Source organism: Eucyclogobius newberryi, unplaced genomic scaffold (genome assembly GCF_026437365.1).
Source record: "Eucyclogobius newberryi isolate DKJ021-1_F unplaced genomic scaffold, fEucNew1.0.hap1 SCAF_12, whole genome shotgun sequence".
Classification (NCBI taxonomy): Eukaryota; Metazoa; Chordata; class Actinopteri; order Gobiiformes; family Gobiidae; genus Eucyclogobius; species Eucyclogobius newberryi.
In genome coordinates this window covers 36,671,029-36,698,045 of record NW_027315746.1, presented here as the reverse complement: position 1 = coordinate 36,698,045, position 27,017 = coordinate 36,671,029, and the positions used below count along the sequence as shown (strand labels likewise).

Here is a 27,017-nt window from a genome sequence, read left to right as displayed (position 1 = left end):
TATGAGAGGTCAGTCCTGCCCGTCCCACTATGAGAGGTCAGTCCTGCCCGTCCCACTCTGAGAGGTCAGTCCTGCCCGTCCCACTCTGAGAGGTCAGTCCTGCCCGTCCCACTCTGAGAGGTCAGTCCTGCCCGTCCAACTCTGAGAGGTCAGTCCTGCCCGTCCATCCTGAAGCATCCAGTGGCACATGCTTCTGGTCCACTGCAGACTTCACTGCACACTTCACTGCACACTTCACTGCACACTTCACTGCAGACTTCACTGCAGACTTCACTGCACACTTCACTGCACACTTCACTGCACACTTCACTGCACACTTCACTGCACACTTCACTGCACACTTCACTGCACACTTCACTGCAGACTTCACTGCACACTTCACTGCACACTTCACTGCAGACTTCACTGCAGACTTTACTGCACACTTCACTGCACACTTCACTGCACACTTCACTGTAGACTTCACTGCACACTTTACTGCACACTTCACTGTAGACTTCACTGCACACTTCACTGCACACTTCACTGTAGACTTCACTGCACACTTTACTGCAGACTTCACTGCACACTTCACTGCACACTTCACTGCACACTTTACTGCACACTTCACTGTAGACTTCACTGCACACTTCACTGCACACTTCACTGTAGACTTCACTGCACACTTCACTGCACACTTCACTGCACACTTCACTGCACACTTTACTGCACACTTTACTGCACACTTCACTGTAGACTTCACTGCACACTTCACTGCACACTTCACTGTAGACTTCACTGCACACTTCACTGCACACTTCACTGCAGTGAAGAGACATTCAGACAAACTGCATATTTAAGTGAAAATGCTGTGGAACATGAAGACATGAAGAGGAGACTCAAGAGACGAGTCAATCTTTACAGTTTTAGCCCTAAATTGAAGTATGTTTTTGATGAGGGACAATGACATGATTAAAGCAGATGCATCAAACATGACTTGTATTTGATGAGGATATTTAGTTATTAATGTACAATCACATGAATGACAGAAGCAGATCATACAAATGTTAGAGGCTTTGTGTGACTCCTCCTGTGTTTCAGAGCTGGACGCCCTGGACCTGAACGATGAGCTCACTCCTTTGGGTCGAATCCTGGCTCGACTTCCCATCGAACCTCGACTTGGCAAAATGATGATTATTGGCTGCATCTTTTAGTGAGTGCACTCTGTATACCTGCCTGTCTCCATGACGATGGATATACAGCAGGGGATCAAGTCAGTATCTCCATGGAGACGAGCAGGTGGCACACCCTCCACCAGAAAAGTCACAGTCTGTAACATCTACCCTGTGTAATACATGATATGACCACCAGGGGTCAGCCACAGAGAACAATCACATGAAATAATCTGAAATACACCGTTGTGTCTGTCTGTCTGTGACGTGTGTGTGTGTGTGTCTGTGTGTGTGTGTGTGTCTGTGTGTGTGTGTGTGTGTGACATGTGTGTGTGTGTTCTGTGCAGTGTGTGTGTGTGTGTGTGAGTGTGTGTGTGTGTGTGTGTCTGTGTGTGTGTGTGTGTCTGTGTGTGTGTGTGTGTGTGTGTGACATGTGTGTGTGTGTTCTGTGCAGTGTGTGTGTGTGTGTGTGTGTGTGAGACGTGTGTGTGTGTGTGTGTCACGTGTGTGTGTGTGTGTGTCTGTGACATGTGTGTGTGTGTGTGTGTTCTGTGCAGTGTGTGTGTGTGTGTGTGTGTGTGACGTGTGTGTGTGTGTCACGTGTGTGTGTGTGTCTGTGACATGTGTGTGTTTGTGTGTGTGTGTGTGTTCTGTGCAGTGTGTGTGTGTGTGTGACATGTGTGTGTTTGTGTGTGTGTGTGTGTTCTGTGCAGTGTGTGTGTTTGTGTGTGTTCTGTGCAGTGTGTGTGTGTGTGTGTGTGTGTGTGTGTGTGTGACATGTGTGTGTTTGTGTGTGTGTGTGTGTGTTCTGTGCAGTGTGTGTGTGTGTGTGTGTGTGACATGTGTGTGTGTGTGTGTGTGTTCTGTGCAGTGTGTGTGTGTGTGTGTGTGTGTTCTGTGCAGTGTGTGTGTGTGTGTGTGTGTGACATGTGTGTGTGACGTGTGTGACGTGTGTGTGTGTGACATGTATGTGTGTGTGTGACGTGTGTGTGTGTGTGACGTGTATGTGTGTGATGTGTGTGTGTGTGTGAGTTTGTGTGTGTGTGTGTGACGTGTGTTATGTTCAGTGTGTGACGTGTGTGTGTTCTCTCTGTGCAGTGTGTGACATGTGTGTGTTCTCTCTGTGCAGTGTGTGACATGTGTGTGTTCTCTCTGTGCAGTGTGTGACATGTGTGTGTTCTCTCTGTGCAATGTGTGACATGTGTGTGTTCTCTCTGTGCAGTATATGACATGTGTGTGTTCTCTCTGTGCAGTGTGTGACATGTGTGTGTTTTCTCTGTGCAGTGTGTGACATGTGTGTGTTCTCTCTGTGCAGTGTGTGACATGTGTGTGTTCTCTCTGTGCAGTGTGTGACATGTGTGTGTTCTCTCTGTGCAATGTGTGACATGTGTGTGTTCTCTCTGTGCAGTGTGTGACATATGTGTGTTCTCTCTGTGCAGTGTGTGACATGTGTGTGTTCTCTCTGTGCAATGTGTGACATGTGTGTGTTCTCTCTGTGCAGTATATGACATGTGTGTGTTCTCTCTGTGCAGTGTGTGACATGTGTGTGTTTTCTCTGTGCAGTGTGTGACATGTGTGTGTTTTCTCTGTGCAGTGTGTGACATATGTGTGTTCTCTCTGTGCAGTGTGTGACATGTGTGTGTTCTCTCTGTGCAGTGTGTGACATGTGTGTGTTTTCTCTGTGCAGTGTTCTCTCTGTGCAGTGTGTGACATGTGTGTGTTCTCTCTGTGCAGTGTGTGACATGTGTGTGTTTTCTCTGTGCAGTGTGTGACATGTGTGTGTTTTCTCTGTGCAGTATATGACATGTGTGTGTTCTCTCTGTGCAGTATATGACATGTGTGTGTTCTCTCTGTGCAGTGTGGGCGATGCCATGTGCACCATCTCTGCTGCCTCCTGTTTTCCTGAGCCCTTCGTCACTGAGGGGAAGCGTCTGGGCTTCGTGCACAGGAACTTCTCCGGGAGCCGCTTCTCGGACCATGTGGCTCTGCTCGCTGTGTTCCAGGCGTGGGACGACGTCAGGTCAGCGGTGTGTTTGTCACCCTCTCACCGGGAGCTCTGTGGTTCTAATCTTGTCTCCCGGAGCAGGATCAACGGTGAAGAAGCAGAGGCTCGTTTCTGTGACCACAAACGTCTCAACATGTCCACGCTGAGGATGACCTGGGAGGCCAAGGTCCAGCTGAAGGACATCCTGGTCAACGCAGGCTTCCCCGAAGGTTCATCTCTCAATCCTGTCGTTAGCTGAAGGTTCATCTTTGTCCTGTTGTCGTTAGCTGAAGGTTCATCTTTGTCCTGTCGTTAGCTGAAGGTTCATCTCTCTGTCCTAACCCTAACCCGGCTGTAAAATAGGCTTAATATTTACACAAATGTACATCGTCCCAGTCTCATTGTGTCCACCTGGTACATAGTCCCAGTCTCATTGTGTCCACCTGGTACATAGTCCCAGTCTCATTGTGTCCACCTGGTACATAGTCCCAGTCTCACTGTGTCCACCTGGTACATCGTCCCAGTCTCATTGTGTCCACCTGGTACATAGTCCCAGTCTCACTGTGTCCACCTGGTACATCGTCCCAGTCTCATTGTGTCCACCTGGTACATAGTCCCAGTCTCATTGTGTCCACCTGGTACATAGTCCCAGTCTCATTGTGTCCACCTGGTACATAGTCCCAGTCTCACTGTGTCCACCTGTCACATCGTCCCAGTCTCATTGTGTCCACCTGTCACATCGTCCCAGTCTCACTGTGTCCACCTGGTACATCGTCCCAGTCTCACTGTGTCCACCTGGTACATAGTCCCAGTCTCACTGTGTCCACCTGGTACATAGTCCCAGTCTCATTGTGTCCACCTGGTACATAGTCCCAGTCTCACTGTGTCCACCTGGTACATAGTCCCAGTCTCACTGTGTCCACCTGGTACATAGTCCCAGTCTCACTGTGTCCACCTGGTACATAGTCCCAGTCTCACTGTGTCCACCTGGTACATAGTCCCAGTCTCACTGTGTCCACCTGGTACATAGTCCCAGTCTCATTGTGTCCACCTGGTACATAGTCCCAGTCTCACTGTGTCCACCTGGTACATAGTCCCAGTCTCATTGTGTCCACCTGGTACATAGTCCCAGTCTCATTGTGTCCACCTGGTACATAGTCCCAGTCTCATTGTGTCCATCTGGTACATAGTCCCAGTCTCATTGTGTCCACCTGGTACATAGTCCCAGTCTCATTGTGTCCACCTGGTACAGTCTCATTATGTCCACCTGGTACATAGTCCCAGTCTCACTGTGTCCACCTGGTACATAGTCCCAGTCTCACTGTGTCCACCTGCTACATAGTCCCAGTCTCATTGTGTCCACCTGCTACATAGTCCCAGTCTCACTGTGTCCACCTGGTACATAGTCCCAGTCTCATTGTGTCCACCTGCTACATAGTCCCAGTCTCATTGTGTCCACCTGGTACATAGTCCCAGTCTCATTGTGTCCACCTGGTACATAGTCCCAGTCTCATTGTGTCCACCATGTACATAGTCCCAGTCTCATTGTGTCCACCTGGTACATAGTCCCAGTCTCATTGTGTCCACCTGGTACATAGTCCCAGTCTCACTGTGTCCACCTGGTACATCGTCCCAGTCTCATTGTGTCCACCTGGTACATAGTCCCAGTCTCATTGTGTCCACCTGGTACATAGTCCCAGTCTCATTGTGTCCACCTGGTACATAGTCCCAGTCTCACTGTGTCCACCTGTCACATCGTCCCAGTCTCATTGTGTCCACCTGTCACATCGTCCCAGTCTCACTGTGTCCACCTGGTACATCGTCCCAGTCTCACTGTGTCCACCTGGTACATAGTCCCAGTCTCACTGTGTCCACCTGGTACATAGTCCCAGTCTCATTGTGTCCACCTGGTACATAGTCCCAGTCTCACTGTGTCCACCTGGTACATAGTCCCAGTCTCACTGTGTCCACCTGGTACATAGTCCCAGTCTCACTGTGTCCACCTGGTACATAGTCCCAGTCTCACTGTGTCCACCTGGTACATAGTCCCAGTCTCACTGTGTCCACCTGGTACATAGTCCCAGTCTCACTGTGTCCACCTGGTACATAGTCCCAGTCTCATTGTGTCCACCTGGTACATAGTCCCAGTCTCACTGTGTCCACCTGGTACATAGTCCCAGTCTCATTGTGTCCACCTGGTACATAGTCCCAGTCTCATTGTGTCCATCTGGTACATAGTCCCAGTCTCATTGTGTCCACCTGGTACATAGTCCCAGTCTCATTGTGTCCACCTGGTACAGTCTCATTATGTCCACCTGGTACATAGTCCCAGTCTCACTGTGTCCACCTGGTACATAGTCCCAGTCTCACTGTGTCCACCTGCTACATAGTCCCAGTCTCATTGTGTCCACCTGCTACATAGTCCCAGTCTCACTGTGTCCACCTGGTACATAGTCCCAGTCTCATTGTGTCCACCTGCTACATAGTCCCAGTCTCATTGTGTCCACCTGGTACATAGTCCCAGTCTCATTGTGTCCACCTGGTACATAGTCCCAGTCTCATTGTGTCCACCATGTACATAGTCCCAGTCTCATTGTGTCCACCTGGTACATAGTCCCAGTCTCATTGTGTCCACCTGGTACATAGTCCCAGTCTCATTGTGTCCACCATGTACATAGTCCCAGTCTCATTGTGTCCACCTGGTACATAGTCCCAGTCTCATTGTGTCCACCTGGTACATAGTCCCAGTCTCATTGTGTCCACCTGGTACATAGTCCCAGTCTCATTGTGTCCACCTGGTACATAGTCCCAGTCTCATTGTGTCCACCTGGTACATAGTCCCAGTCTCATTGTGTCCACCTGGTACATAGTCCCAGTCTCATTGTGTCCACCTGGTACATAGTCCCAGTCTCATTGTGTCCACCTGGTACATAGTCCCAGTCTCATTGTGTCCACCTGGTACAGTCTCATTATGTCCACCTGGTACATAGTCCCAGTCTCACTGTGTCCACCTGCTACATAGTCCCAGTCTCATTGTGTCCACCATGTACATAGTCCCAGTCTCATTGTGTCCACCTGGTACATAGTCCCAGTCTCATTGTGTCCACCTGCAGTGGCTCCTAGTTTACAAATGGAGCCTCATCTAAATGTGGTGCAGCCACTTGAGCCCAGTATGATATATTGTGTTTACAATCACCAGGCGCAATCCGAACGGCCATTTTGCAATTTAAGCCTAATGAATATGCCATGGGTCCTTTGGTAACTCTTTGGCCCTTTGGCCCTTTGGTAACTCTTTGGCCCTTTGGCCCTTTGGCCCTTTGGCCCTTTGGCCCTTTGGCTCTTTGGCCCTTTGGCCCTTTGGCTCTGTCTAACCCGCTGCTCCTTTCAGAGTGCCTGATGACGCAGTCGTTCAACACTGTGGGCCCCGACAACAGCCTGGATGTGGTGGTGTCTCTGGTCACGTTTGGCTCTTATCCCAATGTGTGTTATCACAAAGAGAAGCGCAAGATCCTGACCACAGAGGGACGCAACGCACTCATTCATAAAACCTCCGTCAACTGCCCCTTCAGCAACCATGACCTCAGCTACCCCTCGCCCTTCTTTGTGTTCAGTGAGAAGGTAAACACCCCACTAATATTCTCTATTCAAAGAAGTGAAATAGAATTATTTTAGAGCTATTTTTTCTTTCCCCTGTCAGATTCGAACACGAGCCATTTCAGCCAAAGGCATGACTGTGGTCAGCCCTCTGCAGCTGCTGCTCTTTGGATGCAAAAAGATCTCTTCCAACGGAGACATCGTGGAGCTTGATGATTGGTGAGCTGCCCACACAGTTTATAGTTTCAGGACCGCGGGGCCCCGCGGTGCCGGCAACAGAGTCACACAGTCTGGGTCCACAGTCTGGGTCCACAGTCCGGGTCCTGGGTCCACAGTCTGGGTCCACAGTCCTGGTCCTGGGTCCACAGTCCTGGTCCTGGGTCCACAGTCACACGACAGGAAGAAATACGTTGAAATCACAAAACAGTTCAAGACATAAAAGAGAAGAGCAGATAAAATCCTGTCAGTCAAACACAGTGAAACAAAACTGTCACTGAGTTATAATCTAAGATAAAAACAGAGTGAATCCACTGGTCCATATTCACCTGTGACAGTGAAACATAGATCTGACTCGTCTGCATCATGTGATACATTTTCACTGCGTGTCATGTGACCTATCTGCAGCATGTAGAGGTTGAACAGAAGGGGACCCAGGACTGACCCTTGGGGCGCCCCACAGGTCAGGGGCATGTGGTCTGAGACACAAAGTACTTCCTGTCTTCCAGATAGGACCTTCACCAGTTTAGGGCGGGGCCAGTGATGCCCACCCAGTCCTCTAGTCTCTGTAAGAGGGTTCCACCCTGTCCTCTAGTCTCTGTAAGAGGGGCCCACCCAGTCCTCTAGTCTCTGTAAGAGGGGCCCACCCTGTCCTCTAGTCTCTGTAAGAGGGGCCCACCCTGTCCTCTAGTCTCTGTAAGAGGGGCCCACCCTGTCCTCTAGTCTCTGTAAGAGGGTCCCACCCAGTCCTCTAGTCTCTGTAAGAGGGTCCCACCCTGTCCTCTAGTCTCTGTAAGAGGGGCCCACCCAGTCCTCTAGTCTCTGTAAGAGGGGCCCACCCAGTCCTCTAGTCTCTGTAAGAGGGGCCCACCCAGTCCTTTAGTCTCTGTAAGAGGGGCCCACCCAGTCCTCTAGTCTCTGTAAGAGGGGCCCACCCTGTCCTCTAGTCTCTGTAAGAGGGGCCCACCCAGTCCTCTAGTCTCTGTAAGAGGGGCCCACCCAGTCCTTTAGTCTCTGTAAGAGGGGCCCACCCAGTCCTCTAGTCTCTGTAAGAGGGCCCCACCCAGTCCTTTAGTCTCTGTAAGAGGGGCCCACCCAGTCCTCTAGTCTCTGTAAGAGGGTCCCACCCTGTCCTCTAGTCTCTGTAAGAGGGTCCCACCCTGTCCTCTAGTCTCTGTAAGAGGGGCCCACCCTGTCCTCTAGTCTCTGTAAGAGGGGCCCACCCTGTCCTCTAGTCTCTGTAAGAGGGTCCCACCCTGTCCTCTAGTCTCTGTAAGAGGGTCCCACCCAGTCCTTTAGTCTCTGTAAGAGGGTCCCACCCTGTCCTCTAGTCTCTGTAAGAGGGCCCCACCCAGTCCTTTAGTCTCTGTAAGAGGGGCCCACCCAGTCCTCTAGTCTCTGTAAGAGGGGTCCACCCTGTCCTCTAGTCTCTGTAAGAGGGGTCCACCCTGTCCTCTAGTCTCTGTAAGAGGGGCCCACCCTGTCCTCTAGTCTCTGTAAGAGGGTCCCACCCTGTCCTCTAGTCTCTGTAAGAGGGCCCCACCCAGTCCTTTAGTCTCTGTAAGAGGGTCCCACCCTGTCCTCTAGTCTCTGTAAGAGGGTCCTACCCTGTCCTCTAGTCTCTGTAAGAGGGGCCCACCCTGTCCTCTAGTCTCTGTAAGAGGGTCCCACCCTGTCCTCTAGTCTCTGTAAGAGGGCCCCACCCTGTCCTCTAGTCCCTGTAAGAGGGGCCCACCCAGTCCTCTAGTCTCTGTAAGAGGGTCCCACCCTGTCCTCTAGTCTCTGTAAGAGGGGCCCACCCTGTCCTCTAGTCTCTGTAAGAGGGTCCCACCCTGTCCTCTAGTCTCTGTAAGAGGGCCCCACCCAGTCCTTTAGTCTCTGTAAGAGGGGCCCACCCTGTCCTCTAGTCTCTGTAAGAGGGTCCCATGATGGACAGTGTCAAAAGCAGCATCAGATCCAACAGAATTAAGACTGAGGCTTTGCCCGTGTCAGTGTTCAGGAGGATGTCATTTGTCACCATGACAACAGCAGTTTCAGTCGCCATGACAACAGCAGTCTCAGTCACCGTGACAACAGCAGTCTCAGTCACCGTGACAATAGCAGTCTCAGTCACCATGACAACAGCAGTCTCAGTCACCGTGACAACAGCAGTAGTCTCAGTCACCATGACAACAGCAGTCTCAGTCACCGTGACAACAGCAGCCTCAGTCACCGTGACAACAGCAGTCTCAGTCACCGTGACAACAGCAGTCTCAGTCACCATGACAACAGTAGTCTCAGTCACCATGACAGCAGTCTCAGTCACCGTGACAACAGCAGTCTCAGTCACCGTGACAACAGCAGCCTCAGTCACCGTGACAACAGCAGTCTCAGTCACCGTGACAACAGCAGCCTCAGTCACCGTGACAACAGCAGCCTCAGTCACCGTGACAACAGCAGTCTCAGTCACCGTGACAACAGCAGCCTCAGTCACCGTGACAACAGCAGCCTCAGTCACCGTGACAACAGCAGCCTCAGTCACCGTGACAACAGCAGTCTCAGTCACCGTGACAACAGCAGTCTCAGTCACCGTGACAACAGCAGCCTCAGTCACCGTGACAACAGCAGCCTCAGTCACCGTGACAACAGCAGCCTCAGTCACCGTGACAACAGCAGCCTCAGTCACCGTGACAACAGCAGCCTCAGTCACCGTGACAACAGCAGTCTCAGTCACCGTGACAACAGCAGTCTCAGTCACCGTGACAACAGCAGCCTCAGTCACCGTGACAACAGCAGTCTCAGTCACCGTGACAACAGCAGCCTCAGTCACCGTGACAACAGCAGCCTCAGTCACCGTGACAACAGCAGCCTCAGTCACCGTGACAACAGCAGCCTCAGTGTGATGAGGTCTAAAACCTGAAAAACATCTAATGAGTTGTTTATTAAGAAGAAATCTGTGAAAGGACTTTGGCCCAAAATGTCAGATTAGAGATGGACTGGTCAGGACTCAGTACTGCCACTGCCCCTGACCACTGCCCCTGACCACTCCCCCTGACCACTCCCCCTGACCCCTGCACTTCTTTAGGAGAGGCTTTATGACCACTCCCCCTGACCCCTGCTCTTCTTTAGGAGAGGCTTTATGACCACTCCCCCTGACCCCTGCTCTTCTTTAGGAGAGGCTTTATGACCACTCCCCCTGACCCCTGCTCTTCTTTAGGAGAGGCTTTATGACCACTCCCCCTGACCCCTGCTCTTCTTTAGGAGAGGCTTTATGACCACTCCCCCTGACCCCTGCTCTTCTTTAGGAGAGGCTTTATGACCACTCCCCCTGACCCCTGCTCTTCTTTAGGAGAGGCTTTATGACCACTCCCCCTGACCCCTGCTCTTCTTTAGGAGAGGCTTTATGACCACTCCCCCTGACCCCTGCTCTTCTTTAGGAGAGGCTTTATGACCACTCCCCCTGACCCCTGCTCTTCTTTAGGAGAGGCTTTATGACCGCAGTTTTCAAAGACATTGGGAATGTTCCAGATTGAAGCGACATGTTAACTATGTGAGTGAATGGTGCTAACAAACTGTTCAGCACAGACTTTAGAAATCTGGAGGCTCACACATGGAGGCAGCATGTATATGAAGTCAGACTGGTGATGATCTCATGGACAGTTTTGTCAGTTACTGGTGCAAAGTGAGTTAGCTCTAAGTGTCTTGGTGGTTTTAGGGTAATTTTTTGCATTGTGGGATTTATAGCATTTTTAATGCCCTGAACTTTGTCATTAAAGAATAATGCAAACTCATTACACTTGATGTGGAAATGAGTTCTAACGGCAGCTGAGCTGGAGGGTTTGTTCATCTGTTACTGTGGCAACAGGACACGCCCGTTGTTACTGCAGCTTCCAATTATTTCAGAAAAATATCTTTCCCTAGTTCTACATAAGATTAGGTTGTACATGTTCAGCTTCTCTTTGTAAATCTCTTTTTGAACCTGGAGCTTTGACTTGCGCCATTTCCGTTCGGCCCTGCGGCACTCCCTTTTCTGTGCCCTGACCCAATCATCATGTCTCCATGGCAACTTCTGCTTATTTTGAACATTTTAGCCTTCACAGGGGCGATGGTGTCCAGAACATTCAAAACACTATATGTAACAGAGTTCAACAAATCATTTACATTAAAACATGAGACATTTTCAAAGTTGATCATTTCCATAAACAGTGCACCTGTGCCATCACTTATGTGTCTCCTCTGAACAACTGCAGGACCAGCCTCTGAACAGCTGCAGGACCAGCCTCTGAACAGCTGCAGGACCAGCCTCTGAACAGCTGCAGGAAATGTTTCAAAAGCTTTATAGCGTGTAGCTTAGGACTTTCTCAAATGTTCTTTTTAAATAAAAGTGTTGACATTGTGGTCATCCTTAGTAAAGTCGGTGGGACAATGTCCATCACAGTGACGTCTGTTGAGCTCCATTGTCTTTGAAAAGTAAAACTTGAAAAAAGACTCAGACTTAGTTATTCATAGTAATAGTAGTAATATTATTCTTCTTACACTAAATCATGTGTAAATGTGTCTCCAGGATAAAGCTGCGCGTCCCTCACGATGTGGCAGGTGGAGTCTTGGGCCTGAGGGCCGCTCTGGAGGCTCAGGTGGTGCAGGTGACCAAAGACCCCGAGTACATCAGACAGATGGACCCGCCCACCCAACGCCTCATCAACCTCATCCGACAGATCTCCAACCCCACGGCTGTCGGCATGAACATGATGAAGAGCCAAAGGTAAGAGCCAAAGGTCCAGCATGAACATGATGAAGAGCCAAAGGTAAGAGCCAAAGGTCCAGCATGAACATGATGAAGAGCCAAAGGTCCAGCATGAACATGATGAAGAGCCAAAGGTCCAGCATGAACATGATGAAGAGCCAAAGGTCCAGCATGAACATGATGAAGAGCCAAAGGTCCAGCATGAACATGATGAAGAGCCAAAGGTCCAGCATGAACATGATGAAGAGCCAAAGGTCCAGCATGAACATGATGAAGAGCCAAAGGTCCAGCATGAACATGATGAAGAGCCAAAGGTCCAGCATGAACATGATGAAGAGCCAAAGGTAAGAGCCAAAGGTCCAGCATGAACATGATGAAGAGCCAAAGGTCCAGCATGAACATGATGAAGAGCCAAAGGTCCAGCATGAACATGATGAAGAGCCAAAGGTCCAGCATGAACATGATGAAGAGCCAAAGGTCCAGCATGAACATGATGAAGAGCCAAAGGTCCAGCATGAACATGATGAAGAGCCAAAGGTCCAGCATGAACATGATGAAGAGCCAAAGGTCCAGCATGAACATGATGAAGAGCCAAAGGTCCAGCATGAACATGATGAAGAGCCAAAGGTCCAGCATGAACATGATGAAGAGCCAAAGGTCCAGCATGAACATGATGAAGAGCCAAAGGTCCACCATGAACATGATGAAGAGCCAAAGGTCCAGCATGAACATGATGAAGAGCCAAAGGTCCAGCATGAACATGATGAAGAGCCAAAGGTCCAGCATGAACATGATGAAGAGCCAAAGGTCCAGCATGAACATGATGAAGAGCCAAAGGTCCAGCATGAACATGATGAAGAGCCAAAGGTCCAGCATGAACATGATGAAGAGCCAAAGGTCCACCATGAACATGATGAAGAGCCAAAGGTCCAGCATGAACATGATGAAGAGCCAAAGGTCCAGCATGAACATGATGAAGAGCCAAAGGTCCAGCATGAACATGATGAAGAGCCAAAGGTCCAGCATGAACATGATGAAGAGCCAAAGGTAAGAGCCAAAGGTCCAGCATGAACATGATGAAGAGCCAAAGGTCCAGCATGAACATGATGAAGAGCCAAAGGTCCAGCATGAACATGATGAAGAGCCAAAGGTCCAGCATGAACATGATGAAGAGCCAAAGGTCCAGCATGAACATGATGAAGAGCCAAAGGTCCAGCATGAACATGATGAAGAGCCAAAGGTCCAGCATGAACATGATGAAGAGCCAAAGGTCCAGCATGAACATGATGAAGAGCCAAAGGTCCAGCATGAACATGATGAAGAGCCAAAGGTCCAGCATGAACATGATGAAGAGCCAAAGGTCCAGCATGAACATGATGAAGAGCCAAAGGTCCAGCATGAACATGATGAAGAGCCAAAGGTCCAGCATGAACATGATGAAGAGCCAAAGGTCCAGCATGAACATGATGAAGAGCCAAAGGTCCAGCATGAACATGATGAAGAGCCAAAGGTCCAGCATGAACATGATGAAGAGCCAAAGGTCCAGCATGAACATGATGAAGAGCCAAAGGTCCAGCATGAACATGATGAAGAGCCAAAGGTCCAGCATGAACATGATGAAGAGCCAAAGGTCCAGCATGAACATGATGAAGAGCCAAAGGTCCACCATGAACATGATGAAGAGCCAAAGGTCCAGCATGAACATGATGAAGAGCCAAAGGTCCAGCATGAACATGATGAAGAGCCAAAGGTCCAGCATGAACATGATGAAGAGCCAAAGGTCCAGCATGAACATGATGAAGAGCCAAAGGTCCAGCATGAACATGATGAAGAGCCAAAGGTCCACCATGAACATGATGAAGAGCCAAAGGTCCAGCATGAACATGATGAAGAGCCAAAGGTCCAGCATGAACATGATGAAGAGCCAAAGGTCCAGCATGAACATGATGAAGAGCCAAAGGTCCAGCATGAACATGATGAAGAGCCAAAGGTAAGAGCCAAAGGTCCAGCATGAACATGATGAAGAGCCAAAGGTCCAGCATGAACATGATGAAGAGCCAAAGGTCCAGCATGAACATGATGAAGAGCCAAAGGTCCAGCATGAACATGATGAAGAGCCAAAGGTCCAGCATGAACATGATGAAGAGCCAAAGGTCCAGCATGAACATGATGAAGAGCCAAAGGTCCAGCATGAACATGATGAAGAGCCAAAGGTCCAGCATGAACATGATGAAGAGCCAAAGGTCCAGCATGAACATGATGAAGAGCCAAAGGTCCAGCATGAACATGATGAAGAGCCAAAGGTCCAGCATGAACATGATGAAGAGCCAAAGGTCCAGCATGAACATGATGAAGAGCCAAAGGTCCAGCATGAACATGATGAAGAGCCAAAGGTCCACCATGAACATGATGAAGAGCCAAAGGTCCAGCATGAACATGATGAAGAGCCAAAGGTCCAGCATGAACATGATGAAGAGCCAAAGGTCCAGCATGAACATGATGACCTTTGGCTCTTGAACATGATGAAGAGCCAAAGGTCCAGCATGAACATGATGAAGAGCCAAAGGTCCAGCATGAACATGATGAAGAGCCAAAGGTCCACCATGAACATGATGATCTGACAACGAACACATTTCAAGCTTGGAGAAGAGAATAGGATTGATTGACATGTGGAGGGAGATGAACACTAGGGGGCGCCATGTTCTAATCCACATACACTCTATTCCAGAATATATGACTTTTTTATTCTCAATAAAGACACAATAGAGCTCAGAGATCCAGCTCTACATTTCTGTAGATTTGGAGGAAAGATGTAAAATCACAGTTGGAGGTTCAATGACCCTTTGTTTAAGGACAAAAGGTCCAACAACATTAAGACTTCTCTGGAGGAAAATGATACTGGGAAATGTCTCCGCCTCCTTTGGGACGCTTCAGAAGCAGTGTTGAAAGGACAAATTATAGACATAGCCTCCGGGAAAAAGAAACAAAAAAAACTAAAAGATCTGCAAGAAAAACTTAAATTGTTGGAGAAAAACCACCGCAAGAAGGGAAGTCCTAAAATGCTACGGGAAACAAAAAATATAAGAGGAAAAACTAATGATCTGACTTCACAGGAAATAGTTAAGAATGCAAAATCATGTAATCTTAACCAAACAAGCAGAGTGTATAAGGCTCTAAAGACACACCTCAGAGTGTTATAAAGCTCTAAAGACACACCTCAGAGTGGTATAAAGCTCTAAAGACACACCTCAGAGTGTTATAAAGCTCTAAAGACACACCTCAGAGCGGTATAAAGTTCTAAAGACACACCTCAGAGTGTTATAAAGCTCTAAAGACACACCTCAGAGTGTATAAAGCTCTAAAGACACACCTCAGAGTGTATAAAGCTCTAAAGACACACCTCAGAGTGTATAAAGCTCTAAAGACACACCTCAGTGTTATAAAGCTCTAAAGACGCACCTCAGAGTGTTATAAAGCTCTAAAGACACACCTCAAAGTGTTATAAAGCTCTAAAGACACACCTCAGAGTGTATAAAGCTCTAAAGACGCACCTCAGAGTGTTATAAAGCTCTAAAGACACACCTCAGAGTGTTATAAAGCTCTAAAGACACACCTCAGAGTGTATAAAGCTCTAAAGACACACCTCAGTGTTATAAAGCTCTAAAGACGCACCTCAGAGTGTTATAAAGCTCTAAAGACACACCTCAGAGTGTATAAAGCTCTAAAGACACACCTCAGAGTGTATAAAGCTCTAAAGACGCACCTCAGAGTGTTATAAAGCTCTAAAGACGCACCTCAGAGTGGTATAAAGCTCTAAAGACGCACCTCAGAGTGTTATAAAGCTCTAAAGACGCACCTCAGAGTGTATAAAGCTCTAAAGACGCACCTCAGAGTGTATAAAGCTCTAAAGACACACCTCAGAGTGTATAAAGCTCTAAAGACACACCTCAGAGTGTATAAAGCTCTAAAGACGCACCTCAGAGTGTTATAAAGCTCTAAAGACGCACCTCAGAGTGTATAAAGCTCTAAAGACACACCTCAGAGTGTATAAAGCTCTAAAGACACACCTCAGAGTTATAAAGCTCTAAAGACACACCTCAGAGTGTATAACGCTCTAAAGACACACCTCAGAGTGTATAAAGCTCTAAAGACACACCTCAGAGTGTATAAAGCTCTAAAGACACACCTCAGAGTGTATAAAGCTCTAAAGACACACCTCAGAGTGTATAAAGCTCTAAAGACACATCTCAGAGTGTTATAAAGCTCTAAAGACACACCTCAGAGTGTTATAAAGCTCTAAAGACACACCTCAGAGTGTATAAAGCTCTAAAGACACACCTCAGAGTGTATAAAGCTCTAAAGACACACCTCAGAGTGTTATAAAGCTCTAAAGACGCACCTCAGAGTGTATAAAGCTCTAAAGACACACCTCAGAGTGTATAAAGCTCTAAAGACACACCTCAGAGTTATAAAGCTCTAAAGACACACCTCAGAGTTATAAAGCTCTAAAGACACACCTCAGAGTGTATAAAGCTCTAAAGACACACCTCAGAGCGTATAAAGCTCTAAAGACACACCTCAGAGCGTATAAAGCTCTAAAGACACACCTCAGAGTGGTATAAAGCTCTAAAGACGCACCTCAGAGTGTTATAAAGCTCTAAAGACGCACCTCAGAGTGTATAAAGCTCTAAAGACACACTTCAGAGTGTTATAAAGCTCTAAAGACACACCTTAGAGTGTATAAAGCTCTAAAGACACACCTCAGAGTGTTATAAAGCTCTAAAGACGCACCTCAGAGTGTATAAAGCTCTAAAGACGCACCTCAGAGTGTATAAAGCTCTAAAGACGCACCTCAGAGTGTTATAAAGCTCTAAAGACGCACCTCAGAGTGTTATAAAGCTCTAAAGACACACCTCAGAGTGTGTAAAGCTCTAAAGACGCACCTCAGAGTGTATAAAGCTCTAAAGACGCACCTCAGAGTGTTATAAAGCTCTAAAGACACACCTCAGAGTGTTATAAAGCTCTAAAGACGCACCTCAGAGTGGTATAAAGCTCTAAAGACACACCTCAGAGTGTATAAAGCTCTAAAGACACACCTCAGAGTGTATAAAGCTCTAAAGACACACCTCAGTGTATAAAGCTCTAAAAACACACCTCATAGTGTATAAAGCTCTAAAGACACACCTCAGAGTGGTATAAAGCTCTAAAGACACACCTCAGAGTGTATTAAGCTCTAAAGACACACTTCAGAGTGTTATAAAGCTCTAAAGACACACCTTAGAGTGTATAAAGCTCTAAAGACACACCTCAGAGTGTTATAAAGCTCTAAAGACGCACCTCAGAGTGTATAAAGCTCTAAAGACGCACCTCAGAGTGTTATAAAGCTCTAAAGACACACCTCAGAGTGGTATAAAGCTCTAAAGAAACACCTCAGAGTGTATAAAGCTCTAAAGACACACCTCAGAGTGGTATAAAGCTCTAAAGACACACCTCAGAGTGGTATAAAGCTCTAAAGAAACACCTCAGAGTGTATAAAGCTCTAAAGACACACCTCAGAGTGGTATAAAGCTCTAAAGACACACCTCAGAGTGGTATAAAGCTCTAAAGAAACACCTCAGAGTGTATAAAGCTCTAAAGACACACCTCAGAGTGTATAAAGCTCTAAAGACGCACCTCAGAGTGTTATAAAGCTCTAAAGACGCACCTCGGAGTGTATAAAGCTCTAAAGACGCACCTCAGTGTATAAAGCTCTAAAGACACACCTTAGAGTGGTATAAAGCTCTAAAGACACACCTCAGAGTGTATAAAGCTCTAAAGACACACCTCAGAGCGGTATAAAGCTCTAAAGACACACCTCAGAGTGTATAAAGCTCTAAAGACACACCTCAGAGCGTATAAAGCTCTTAAGACACACCTCAGAGCGGTGTAAAGCTCTAAAGACACACCTCAGAGTTGTATAAAGCTCTAAAGACACACCTCAGAGTTGTATAAAGCTCTAAAGACACACCTCAGAGTGTATAAAGCTCTAAAGACACACCTCAGAGTGTTATAAAGCTCTAAAGACACACTTCAGAGTGTTATAAAGCTCTAAAGACACACCTTAGAGTGTATAAAGCTCTAAAGACACACCTCAGTGTTATAAAGCTCTAAAGACGCACCTCAGAGTGTTATAAAGCTCTAAAGACACACCTCAGAGTGTATAAAGCTCTAAAGACACACCTCAGAGTGTATAAAGCTCTAAAGACACACCTCAGAGTGTATAAAGCTCTAAAGACGCACCTCAGAGTGTTATAAAGCTCTAAAGACACACCTCAGAGTGTATAAAGCTCTAAAGACACACCTCAGAGTGTATAAAGCTCTAAAGACACACCTCAGTGTTATAAAGCTCTAAAGACGCACCTCAGAGTGTTATAAAGCTCTAAAGACGCACCTCAGAGTGTTATAAAGCTCTAAAGACGCACCTCAGAGTGTTATAAAGCTCTAAAGACACACCTCAGAGTGTATAAAGCTCTAAAGACGCACCTCAGAGTGTATAAAGCTCTAAAGACGCACCTCAGAGTGTTATAAAGCTCTAAAGACGCACCTCAGAGTGTTATAAAGCTCTAAAGACGCACCTCAGAGTGTTATAAAGCTCTAAAGACGCACCTCAGAGTGTATAAAGCTCTAAAGACACACCTCAGAGTGTATAAAGCTCTAAAGACACACCTCAGAGTGTTATAAAGCTCTAAAGACGCACCTCAGAGTGTATAAAGCTCTAAAGACGCACCTCAGAGTGTATAAAGCTCTAAAGACACACCTCAGAGTTATAAAGCTCTAAAGACACACCTCAGAGTGTATAAAGCTCTAAAGACACACCTCAGTGTATAAAGCTCTAAAGACACACCTCAGAGTGTATAAAGCTCTAAAGACACACCTCAGAGTGTATAAAGCTCTAAAGACACATCTCAGAGTGTTATAAAGCTCTAAAGACACACCTCAGAGTGTTATAAAGCTCTAAAGACACACCTCAGAGTGTATAAAGCTCTAAAGACACACCTCAGAGTGTATAAAGCTCTAAAGACACATCTCAGAGTGTTATAAAGCTCTAAAGACACACCTCAGAGTGGTATAAAGCTCTAAAGACACACCTCAGAGTGGTATAAAGCTCTAAAGAAACACCTCAGAGTGTATAAAGCTCTAAAGACGCACCTCAGAGTGTTATAAAGCTCTAAAGACGCACCTCAGAGTGTATAAAGCTCTAAAGACGCACCTCAGAGTGTATAAAGCTCTAAAGACACACCTCAGAGTTATAAAGCTCTAAAGACACACCTCAGAGTGGTATAAAGCTCTAAAGACACACCTCAGAGTGTATAAAGCTCTAAAGACACACCTCAGAGCGTATAAAGCTCTAAAGACACACCTCATAGCGTATAAAGCTCTAAAGACACACCTCAGAGCGGTATAAAGCTCTAAAGACACACCTCAGAGTGTATAAAGCTCTAAAGACACACCTCAGAGCGTATAAAGCTCTTAAGACACACCTCAGAGCGGTGTAAAGCTCTAAAGACACACCTCAGAGTTGTATAAAGCTCTAAAGACACACCTCAGAGTTGTATAAAGCTCTAAAGACACACCTCAGAGTGTATAAAGCTCTAAAGACACACCTCAGAGTGTTATAAAGCTCTAAAGACACACTTCAGAGTGTTATAAAGCTCTAAAGACACACCTTAGAGTGTATAAAGCTCTAAAGACACACCTCAGTGTTATAAAGCTCTAAAGACGCACCTCAGAGTGTTATAAAGCTCTAAAGACACACCTCAGAGTGTATAAAGCTCTAAAGACACACCTCAGAGTGTATAAAGCTCTAAAGACACACCTCAGAGTGTATAAAGCTCTAAAGACGCACCTCAGAGTGTTATAAAGCTCTAAAGACACACCTCAGAGTGTATAAAGCTCTAAAGACACACCTCAGAGTGTATAAAGCTCTAAAGACACACCTCAGTGTTATAAAGCTCTAAAGACGCACCTCAGAGTGTTATAAAGCTCTAAAGACGCACCTCAGAGTGTTATAAAGCTCTAAAGACGCACCTCAGAGTGTTATAAAGCTCTAAAGACACACCTCAGAGTGTATAAAGCTCTAAAGACGCACCTCAGAGTGTATAAAGCTCTAAAGACGCACCTCAGAGTGTTATAAAGCTCTAAAGACGCACCTCAGAGTGTTATAAAGCTCTAAAGACGCACCTCAGAGTGTTATAAAGCTCTAAAGACGCACCTCAGAGTGTATAAAGCTCTAAAGACACACCTCAGAGTGTATAAAGCTCTAAAGACACACCTCAGAGTGTTATAAAGCTCTAAAGACGCACCTCAGAGTGTATAAAGCTCTAAAGACGCACCTCAGAGTGTATAAAGCTCTAAAGACACACCTCAGAGTTATAAAGCTCTAAAGACACACCTCAGAGTGTATAAAGCTCTAAAGACACACCTCAGTGTATAAAGCTCTAAAGACACACCTCAGAGTGTATAAAGCTCTAAAGACACACCTCAGAGTGTATAAAGCTCTAAAGACACATCTCAGAGTGTTATAAAGCTCTAAAGACACACCTCAGAGTGTTATAAAGCTCTAAAGACACACCTCAGAGTGTATAAAGCTCTAAAGACACACCTCAGAGTGTATAAAGCTCTAAAGACACATCTCAGAGTGTTATAAAGCTCTAAAGACACACCTCAGAGTGGTATAAAGCTCTAAAGACACACCTCAGAGTGGTATAAAGCTCTAAAGAAACACCTCAGAGTGTATAAAGCTCTAAAGACGCACCTCAGAGTGTTATAAAGCTCTAAAGACGCACCTCAGAGTGTATAAAGCTCTAAAGACGCACCTCAGAGTGTATAAAGCTCTAAAGACACACCTCAGAGTTATAAAGCTCTAAAGACACACCTCAGAGTGGTATAAAGCTCTAAAGACACACCTCAGAGTGTATAAAGCTCTAAAGACACACCTCAGAGCGTATAAAGCTCTAAAGACACACCTCATAGCGTATAAAGCTCTAAAGACACACCTCAGAGCGGTGTAAAGCTCTAAAGACACACCTCAGAGTTGTATAAAGCTCTAAAGACACACCTCAGAGTTGTATAAAGCTCTAAAGACACACCTCAGAGTGTATAAAGCTCTAAAGACACACCTCAGAGTGTTATAAAGCTCTAAAGACACACCTTAGAGTGTATAAAGCTCTAAAGACACACCTCAGAGTGTATAAAGCTCTAAAGACACACCTCAGAGTGTATAAAGCTCTAAAGACACACCTCAGTGTTATAAAGCTCTAAAGACGCACCTCAGAGTGTTATAAAGCTCTAAAGACGCACCTCAGAGTGTTATAAAGCTCTAAAGACGCACCTCAGAGTGTTATAAAGCTCTAAAGACGCACCTCAGAGTGTATAAAGCTCTAAAGACGCACCTCAGAGTGTATAAAGCTCTAAAGACGCACCTCAGAGTGTATAAAGCTCTAAAGACGCACCTCAGAGTGTTATAAAGCTCTAAAGACGCACCTCAGAGTGTTATAAAGCTCTAAAGACGCACCTCAGAGTGTTATAAAGCTCTAAAGACACACCTCAGAGTGTATAAAGCTCTAAAGACACACCTCAGAGTGTATAAAGCTCTAAAGACACACCTCAGAGTGTTATAAAGCTCTAAAGACGCACCTCAGAGTGTATAAAGCTCTAAAGACACACCTCAGAGTGTATAAAGCTCTAAGCTCTAAAGACACACCTCAGTGTATAAAGCTCTAAAGACACACCTCAGAGTGTATAAAGCTCTAAAGAAACACCTCAGAGTGTATAAAGCTCTAAAGACACATCTCAGAGTGTTATAAAGCTCTAAAGACACACCTCAGAGTGTTATAAAGCTCTAAAGACACACCTCAGAGTGTATAAAGCTCTAAAGACACACCTCAGAGTGTATAAAGCTCTAAAGACACATCTCAGAGTGTTATAAAGCTCTAAAGACACACCTCAGAGTGGTATAAAGCTCTAAAGACACACCTCAGAGTGGTATAAAGCTCTAAAGAAACACCTCAGAGTGTATAAAGCTCTAAAGACGCACCTCAGAGTGTTATAAAGCTCTAAAGACACACCTCAGAGTGTGTAAAGCTCTAAAGACGCACCTCAGAGTGTATAAAGCTCTAAAGACGCACCTCAGAGTGTTATAAAGCTCTAAAGACACACCTCAGAGTGTTATAAAGCTCTAAAGACGCACCTCAGAGTGGTATAAAGCTCTAAAGACACACCTCAGAGTGTATAAAGCTCTAAAGACACACCTCAGAGTGTATAAAGCTCTAAAGACACACCTCAGTGTATAAAGCTCTAAAAACACACCTCATAGTGTATAAAGCTCTAAAGACACACCTCAGAGTGGTATAAAGCTCTAAAGACACACCTCAGAGTGTATTAAGCTCTAAAGACACACTTCAGAGTGTTATAAAGCTCTAAAGACACACCTTAGAGTGTATAAAGCTCTAAAGACACACCTCAGAGTGTTATAAAGCTCTAAAGACGCACCTCAGAGTGTATAAAGCTCTAAAGACGCACCTCAGAGTGTTATAAAGCTCTAAAGACGCACCTCAGAGTGGTATAAAGCTCTAAAGAAACACCTCAGAGTGTATAAAGCTCTAAAGACACACCTCAGAGTGGTATAAAGCTCTAAAGACACACCTCAGAGTGGTATAAAGCTCTAAAGAAACACCTCAGAGTGTATAAAGCTCTAAAGACACACCTCAGAGTGTATAAAGCTCTAAAGACGCACCTCAGAGTGTTATAAAGCTCTAAAGACGCACCTCGGAGTGTATAAAGCTCTAAAGACGCACCTCAGTGTATAAAGCTCTAAAGACACACCTTAGAGTGGTATAAAGCTCTAAAGACACACCTCAGAGTGTATAAAGCTCTAAAGACACACCTCAGAGCGGTATAAAGCTCTAAAGACACACCTCAGAGTGTATAAAGCTCTAAAGACACACCTCAGAGCGTATAAAGCTCTTAAGACACACCTCAGAGCGGTGTAAAGCTCTAAAGACACACCTCAGAGTTGTATAAAGCTCTAAAGACACACCTCAGAGTTGTATAAAGCTCTAAAGACACACCTCAGAGTGTATAAAGCTCTAAAGACACACCTCAGAGTGTTATAAAGCTCTAAAGACACACTTCAGAGTGTTATAAAGCTCTAAAGACACACCTTAGAGTGTATAAAGCTCTAAAGACACACCTCAGAGTGGTATAAAGCTCTAAAGACACACCTCAGTGTTATAAAGCTCTAAAGACGCACCTCAGAGTGTTATAAAGCTCTAAAGACACACCTCAGAGTGTATAAAGCTCTAAAGACACACCTCAGAGTGTATAAAGCTCTAAAGACACACCTCAGAGTGTATAAAGCTCTAAAGACGCACCTCAGAGTGTTATAAAGCTCTAAAGACACACCTCAGAGTGTATAAAGCTCTAAAGACACACCTCAGTGTGTATAAAGCTCTAAAGACACACCTCAGTGTTATAAAGCTCTAAAGACGCACCTCAGAGTGTTATAAAGCTCTAAAGACGCACCTCAGAGTGTTATAAAGCTCTAAAGACGCACCTCAGAGTGTTATAAAGCTCTAAAGACACACCTCAGAGTGTATAAAGCTCTAAAGACGCACCTCAGAGTGTATAAAGCTCTAAAGACGCACCTCAGAGTGTATAAAGCTCTAAAGACGCACCTCAGAGTGTTATAAAGCTCTAAAGACGCACCTCAGAGTGTTATAAAGCTCTAAAGACGCACCTCAGAGTGTATAAAGCTCTAAAGACGCACCTCAGAGTGTATAAAGCTCTAAAGACACACCTCAGAGTGTTATAAAGCTCTAAAGACGCACCTCAGAGTGTATAAAGCTCTAAAGACGCACCTCAGAGTGTATAAAGCTCTAAAGACGCACCTCAGAGTTATAAAGCTCTAAAGACACACCTCAGAGTGTATAAAGCTCTAAAGACACACCTCAGTGTATAAAGCTCTAAAGACACACCTCAGAGTGTATAAAGCTCTAAAGACACACCTCAGAGTGTATAAAGCTCTAAAGACACATCTCAGAGTGTTATAAAGCTCTAAAGACACACCTCAGAGTGTTATAAAGCTCTAAAGACACACCTCAGAGTGTATAAAGCTCTAAAGACACACCTCAGAGTGTATAAAGCTCTAAAGACACATCTCAGAGTGTTATAAAGCTCTAAAGACACACCTCAGAGTGGTATAAAGCTCTAAAGACACACCTCAGAGTGGTATAAAGCTCTAAAGAAACACCTCAGAGTGTATAAAGCTCTAAAGACGCACCTCAGAGTGTTATAAAGCTCTAAAGACGCACCTCAGAGTGTATAAAGCTCTAAAGACGCACCTCAGAGTGTATAAAGCTCTAAAGACACACCTCAGAGTTATAAAGCTCTAAAGACACACCTCAGAGTGGTATAAAGCTCTAAAGACACACCTCAGAGCGTATAAAGCTCTAAAGACACACCTCAGAGCGTATAAAGCTCTAAAGACACACCTCAGAGCGGTGTAAAGCTCTAAAGACACACCTCAGAGTTGTATAAAGCTCTAAAGACACACCTCAGAGTTGTATAAAGCTCTAAAGACACACCTCAGAGTGTATAAAGCTCTAAAGACACACCTCAGAGTGTTATAAAGCTCTAAAGACACACCTTAGAGTGTATAAAGCTCTAAAGACACACCTCAGAGTGTATAAAGCTCTAAAGACACACCTCAGAGTGTATAAAGCTCTAAAGACACACCTCAGTGTTATAAAGCTCTAAAGACACACCTCAGAGTGTTATAAAGCTCTAAAGACGCACCTCAGAGTGTTATAAAGCTCTAAAGACGCACCTCAGAGTGTTATAAAGCTCTAAAGACGCACCTCAGAGTGTATAAAGCTCTAAAGACGCACCTCAGAGTGTATAAAGCTCTAAAGACGCACCTCAGAGTGTATAAAGCTCTAAAGACGCACCTCAGAGTGTTATAAAGCTCTAAAGACGCACCTCAGAGTGTTATAAAGCTCTAAAGACGCACCTCAGAGTGTTATAAAGCTCTAAAGACACACCTCAGAGTGTATAAAGCTCTAAAGACACACCTTAGAGTGTATAAAGCTCTAAAGACACACCTCAGAGTGTATAAAGCTCTAAAGACACACCTCAGAGTGTATAAAGCTCTAAAGACACACCTCAGTGTTATAAAGCTCTAAAGACGCACCTCAGAGTGTTATAAAGCTCTAAAGACGCACCTCAGAGTGTTATAAAGCTCTAAAGACGCACCTCAGAGTGTTATAAAGCTCTAAAGACGCACCTCAGAGTGTATAAAGCTCTAAAGACGCACCTCAGAGTGTATAAAGCTCTAAAGACGCACCTCAGAGTGTATAAAGCTCTAAAGACGCACCTCAGAGTGTTATAAAGCTCTAAAGACGCACCTCAGAGTGTTATAAAGCTCTAAAGACGCACCTCAGAGTGTTATAAAGCTCTAAAGACACACCTCAGAGTGTATAAAGCTCTAAAGACACACCTCAGAGTGTATAAAGCTCTAAAGACACACCTCAGAGTGTTATAAAGCTCTAAAGACGCACCTCAGAGTGTATAAAGCTCTAAAGACACACCTCAGAGTGTATAAAGCTCTAAAGACACACCTCAGAGTTATAAAGCTCTAAAGACACACCTCAGTGTATAAAGCTCTAAAGACACACCTCAGTGTATAAAGCTCTAAAGACACACCTCAGAGTGTATAAAGCTCTAAAGAAACACCTCAGAGTGTATAAAGCTCTAAAGACACATCTCAGAGTGTTATAAAGCTCTAAAGACACACCTCAGAGTGTTATAAAGCTCTAAAGACACACCTCAGAGTGTATAAAGCTCTAAAGACACACCTCAGAGTGTATAAAGCTCTAAAGACACACCTCAGAGTGTATAAAGCTCTAAAGACACACCTCAGAGTGGTATAAAGCTCTAAAGACACACCTCAGAGTGGTATAAAGCTCTAAAGAAACACCTCAGAGTGTATAAAGCTCTAAAGACGCACCTCAGAGTGTTATAAAGCTCTAAAGACGCACCTCAGAGTGTATAAAGCTCTAAAGACGCACCTCAGAGTGTATAAAGCTCTAAAGACACACCTCAGAGTTATAAAGCTCTAAAGACACACCTCAGAGTGGTATAAAGCTCTAAAGACACACCTCAGAGTGTATAAAGCTCTAAAGACACACCTCAGAGCGTATAAAGCTCTAAAGACACACCTCAGAGCGTATAAAGCTCTAAAGACACACCTCAGAGCGGTGTAAAGCTCTAAAGACACACCTCAGAGTTGTATAAAGCTCTAAAGACACACCTCAGAGTTGTATAAAGCTCTAAAGACACACCTCAGAGTGTATAAAGCTCTAAAGACACACCTCAGAGTGTTATAAAGCTCTAAAGACACACCTTAGAGTGTATAAAGCTCTAAAGACACACCTCAGAGTGTTATAAAGCTCTAAAGACACACCTCAGAGTGTTATAAAGCTCTAAAGACACACCTTAGAGTGTATAAAGCTCTAAAGACACACCTCAGAGCGGTATTAAGCTCTAAAGACACACTTCAGAGTGTTATAAAGCTCTAAAGACACACCTTAGAGTGTATAAAGCTCTAAAGACGCACCTCAGAGTGGTATAAAACTCTAAAGACACACCTCAGAGTGTATAAAGCTCTAAAGACACACCTCAGAGTGTTATAAAGCTCTAAAGACGCACCTCAGAGTGGTATAAAGCTCTAAAGACGCACCTCAGAGTGTTATAAAGCTCTAAAGACGCACCTCAGAGTGTATAAAGCTCTAAAGACACACTTCAGAGTGTTATAAAGCTCTAAAGACACACCTTAGAGTGTATAAAGCTCTAAAGACACACCTCAGAGTGTTATAAAGCTCTAAAGACACACCTCAGAGTGTATAAAGCTCTAAAGACGCACCTCAGAGTTGTATAAAGCTCTAAAGACGCACCTCAGAGTGTATAAAGCTCTAAAGACACACCTCAGAGTGTATAAAGCTCTAAAGACACACCTTAGAGTGTTATAAAGCTCTAAAGACACACCTCAGAGTGTTATAAAGCTCTAAAGACACACCTCAGAGTGTATAAAGCTCTAAAGACACACCTCAGTGTATAAAGCTCTAAAGACACACCTCAGAGTGTATAAAGCTCTAAAGACACACCTCAGTGTATAAAGCTCTAAAGACACACCTTAGAGTGTTATAAAGCTCTAAAGACGCACCTCAGAGTGTTATAAAGCTCTAAAGACACACCTCAGAGTGTATAAAGCTCTAAAGACACACCTCAGTGTATAAAGCTCTAAAGACACACC

At 45.3% G+C, this 27,017-nt stretch overlaps 1 protein-coding gene across 1 annotated transcript in view; it reads left to right on the top strand.

Moving 5' to 3' along the window:
- The window catches only part of dhx9 (DEAH (Asp-Glu-Ala-His) box helicase 9), a 90,028-nt gene that overhangs the window by 50,413 nt on the left and 12,598 nt on the right, over window positions 1-27,017 (top strand). Inside the window, exons 21-26 of the mRNA XM_072440521.1 lie at window positions 1,081-1,192; window positions 3,010-3,171; window positions 3,238-3,365; window positions 6,524-6,753; window positions 6,833-6,948; window positions 11,489-11,686. Coding sequence (XP_072296622.1) covers window positions 1,081-1,192; window positions 3,010-3,171; window positions 3,238-3,365; window positions 6,524-6,753; window positions 6,833-6,948; window positions 11,489-11,686 — 946 coding nt within the window. The remainder of the gene's footprint in view (window positions 1-1,080; window positions 1,193-3,009; window positions 3,172-3,237; window positions 3,366-6,523; window positions 6,754-6,832; window positions 6,949-11,488; window positions 11,687-27,017) is intronic.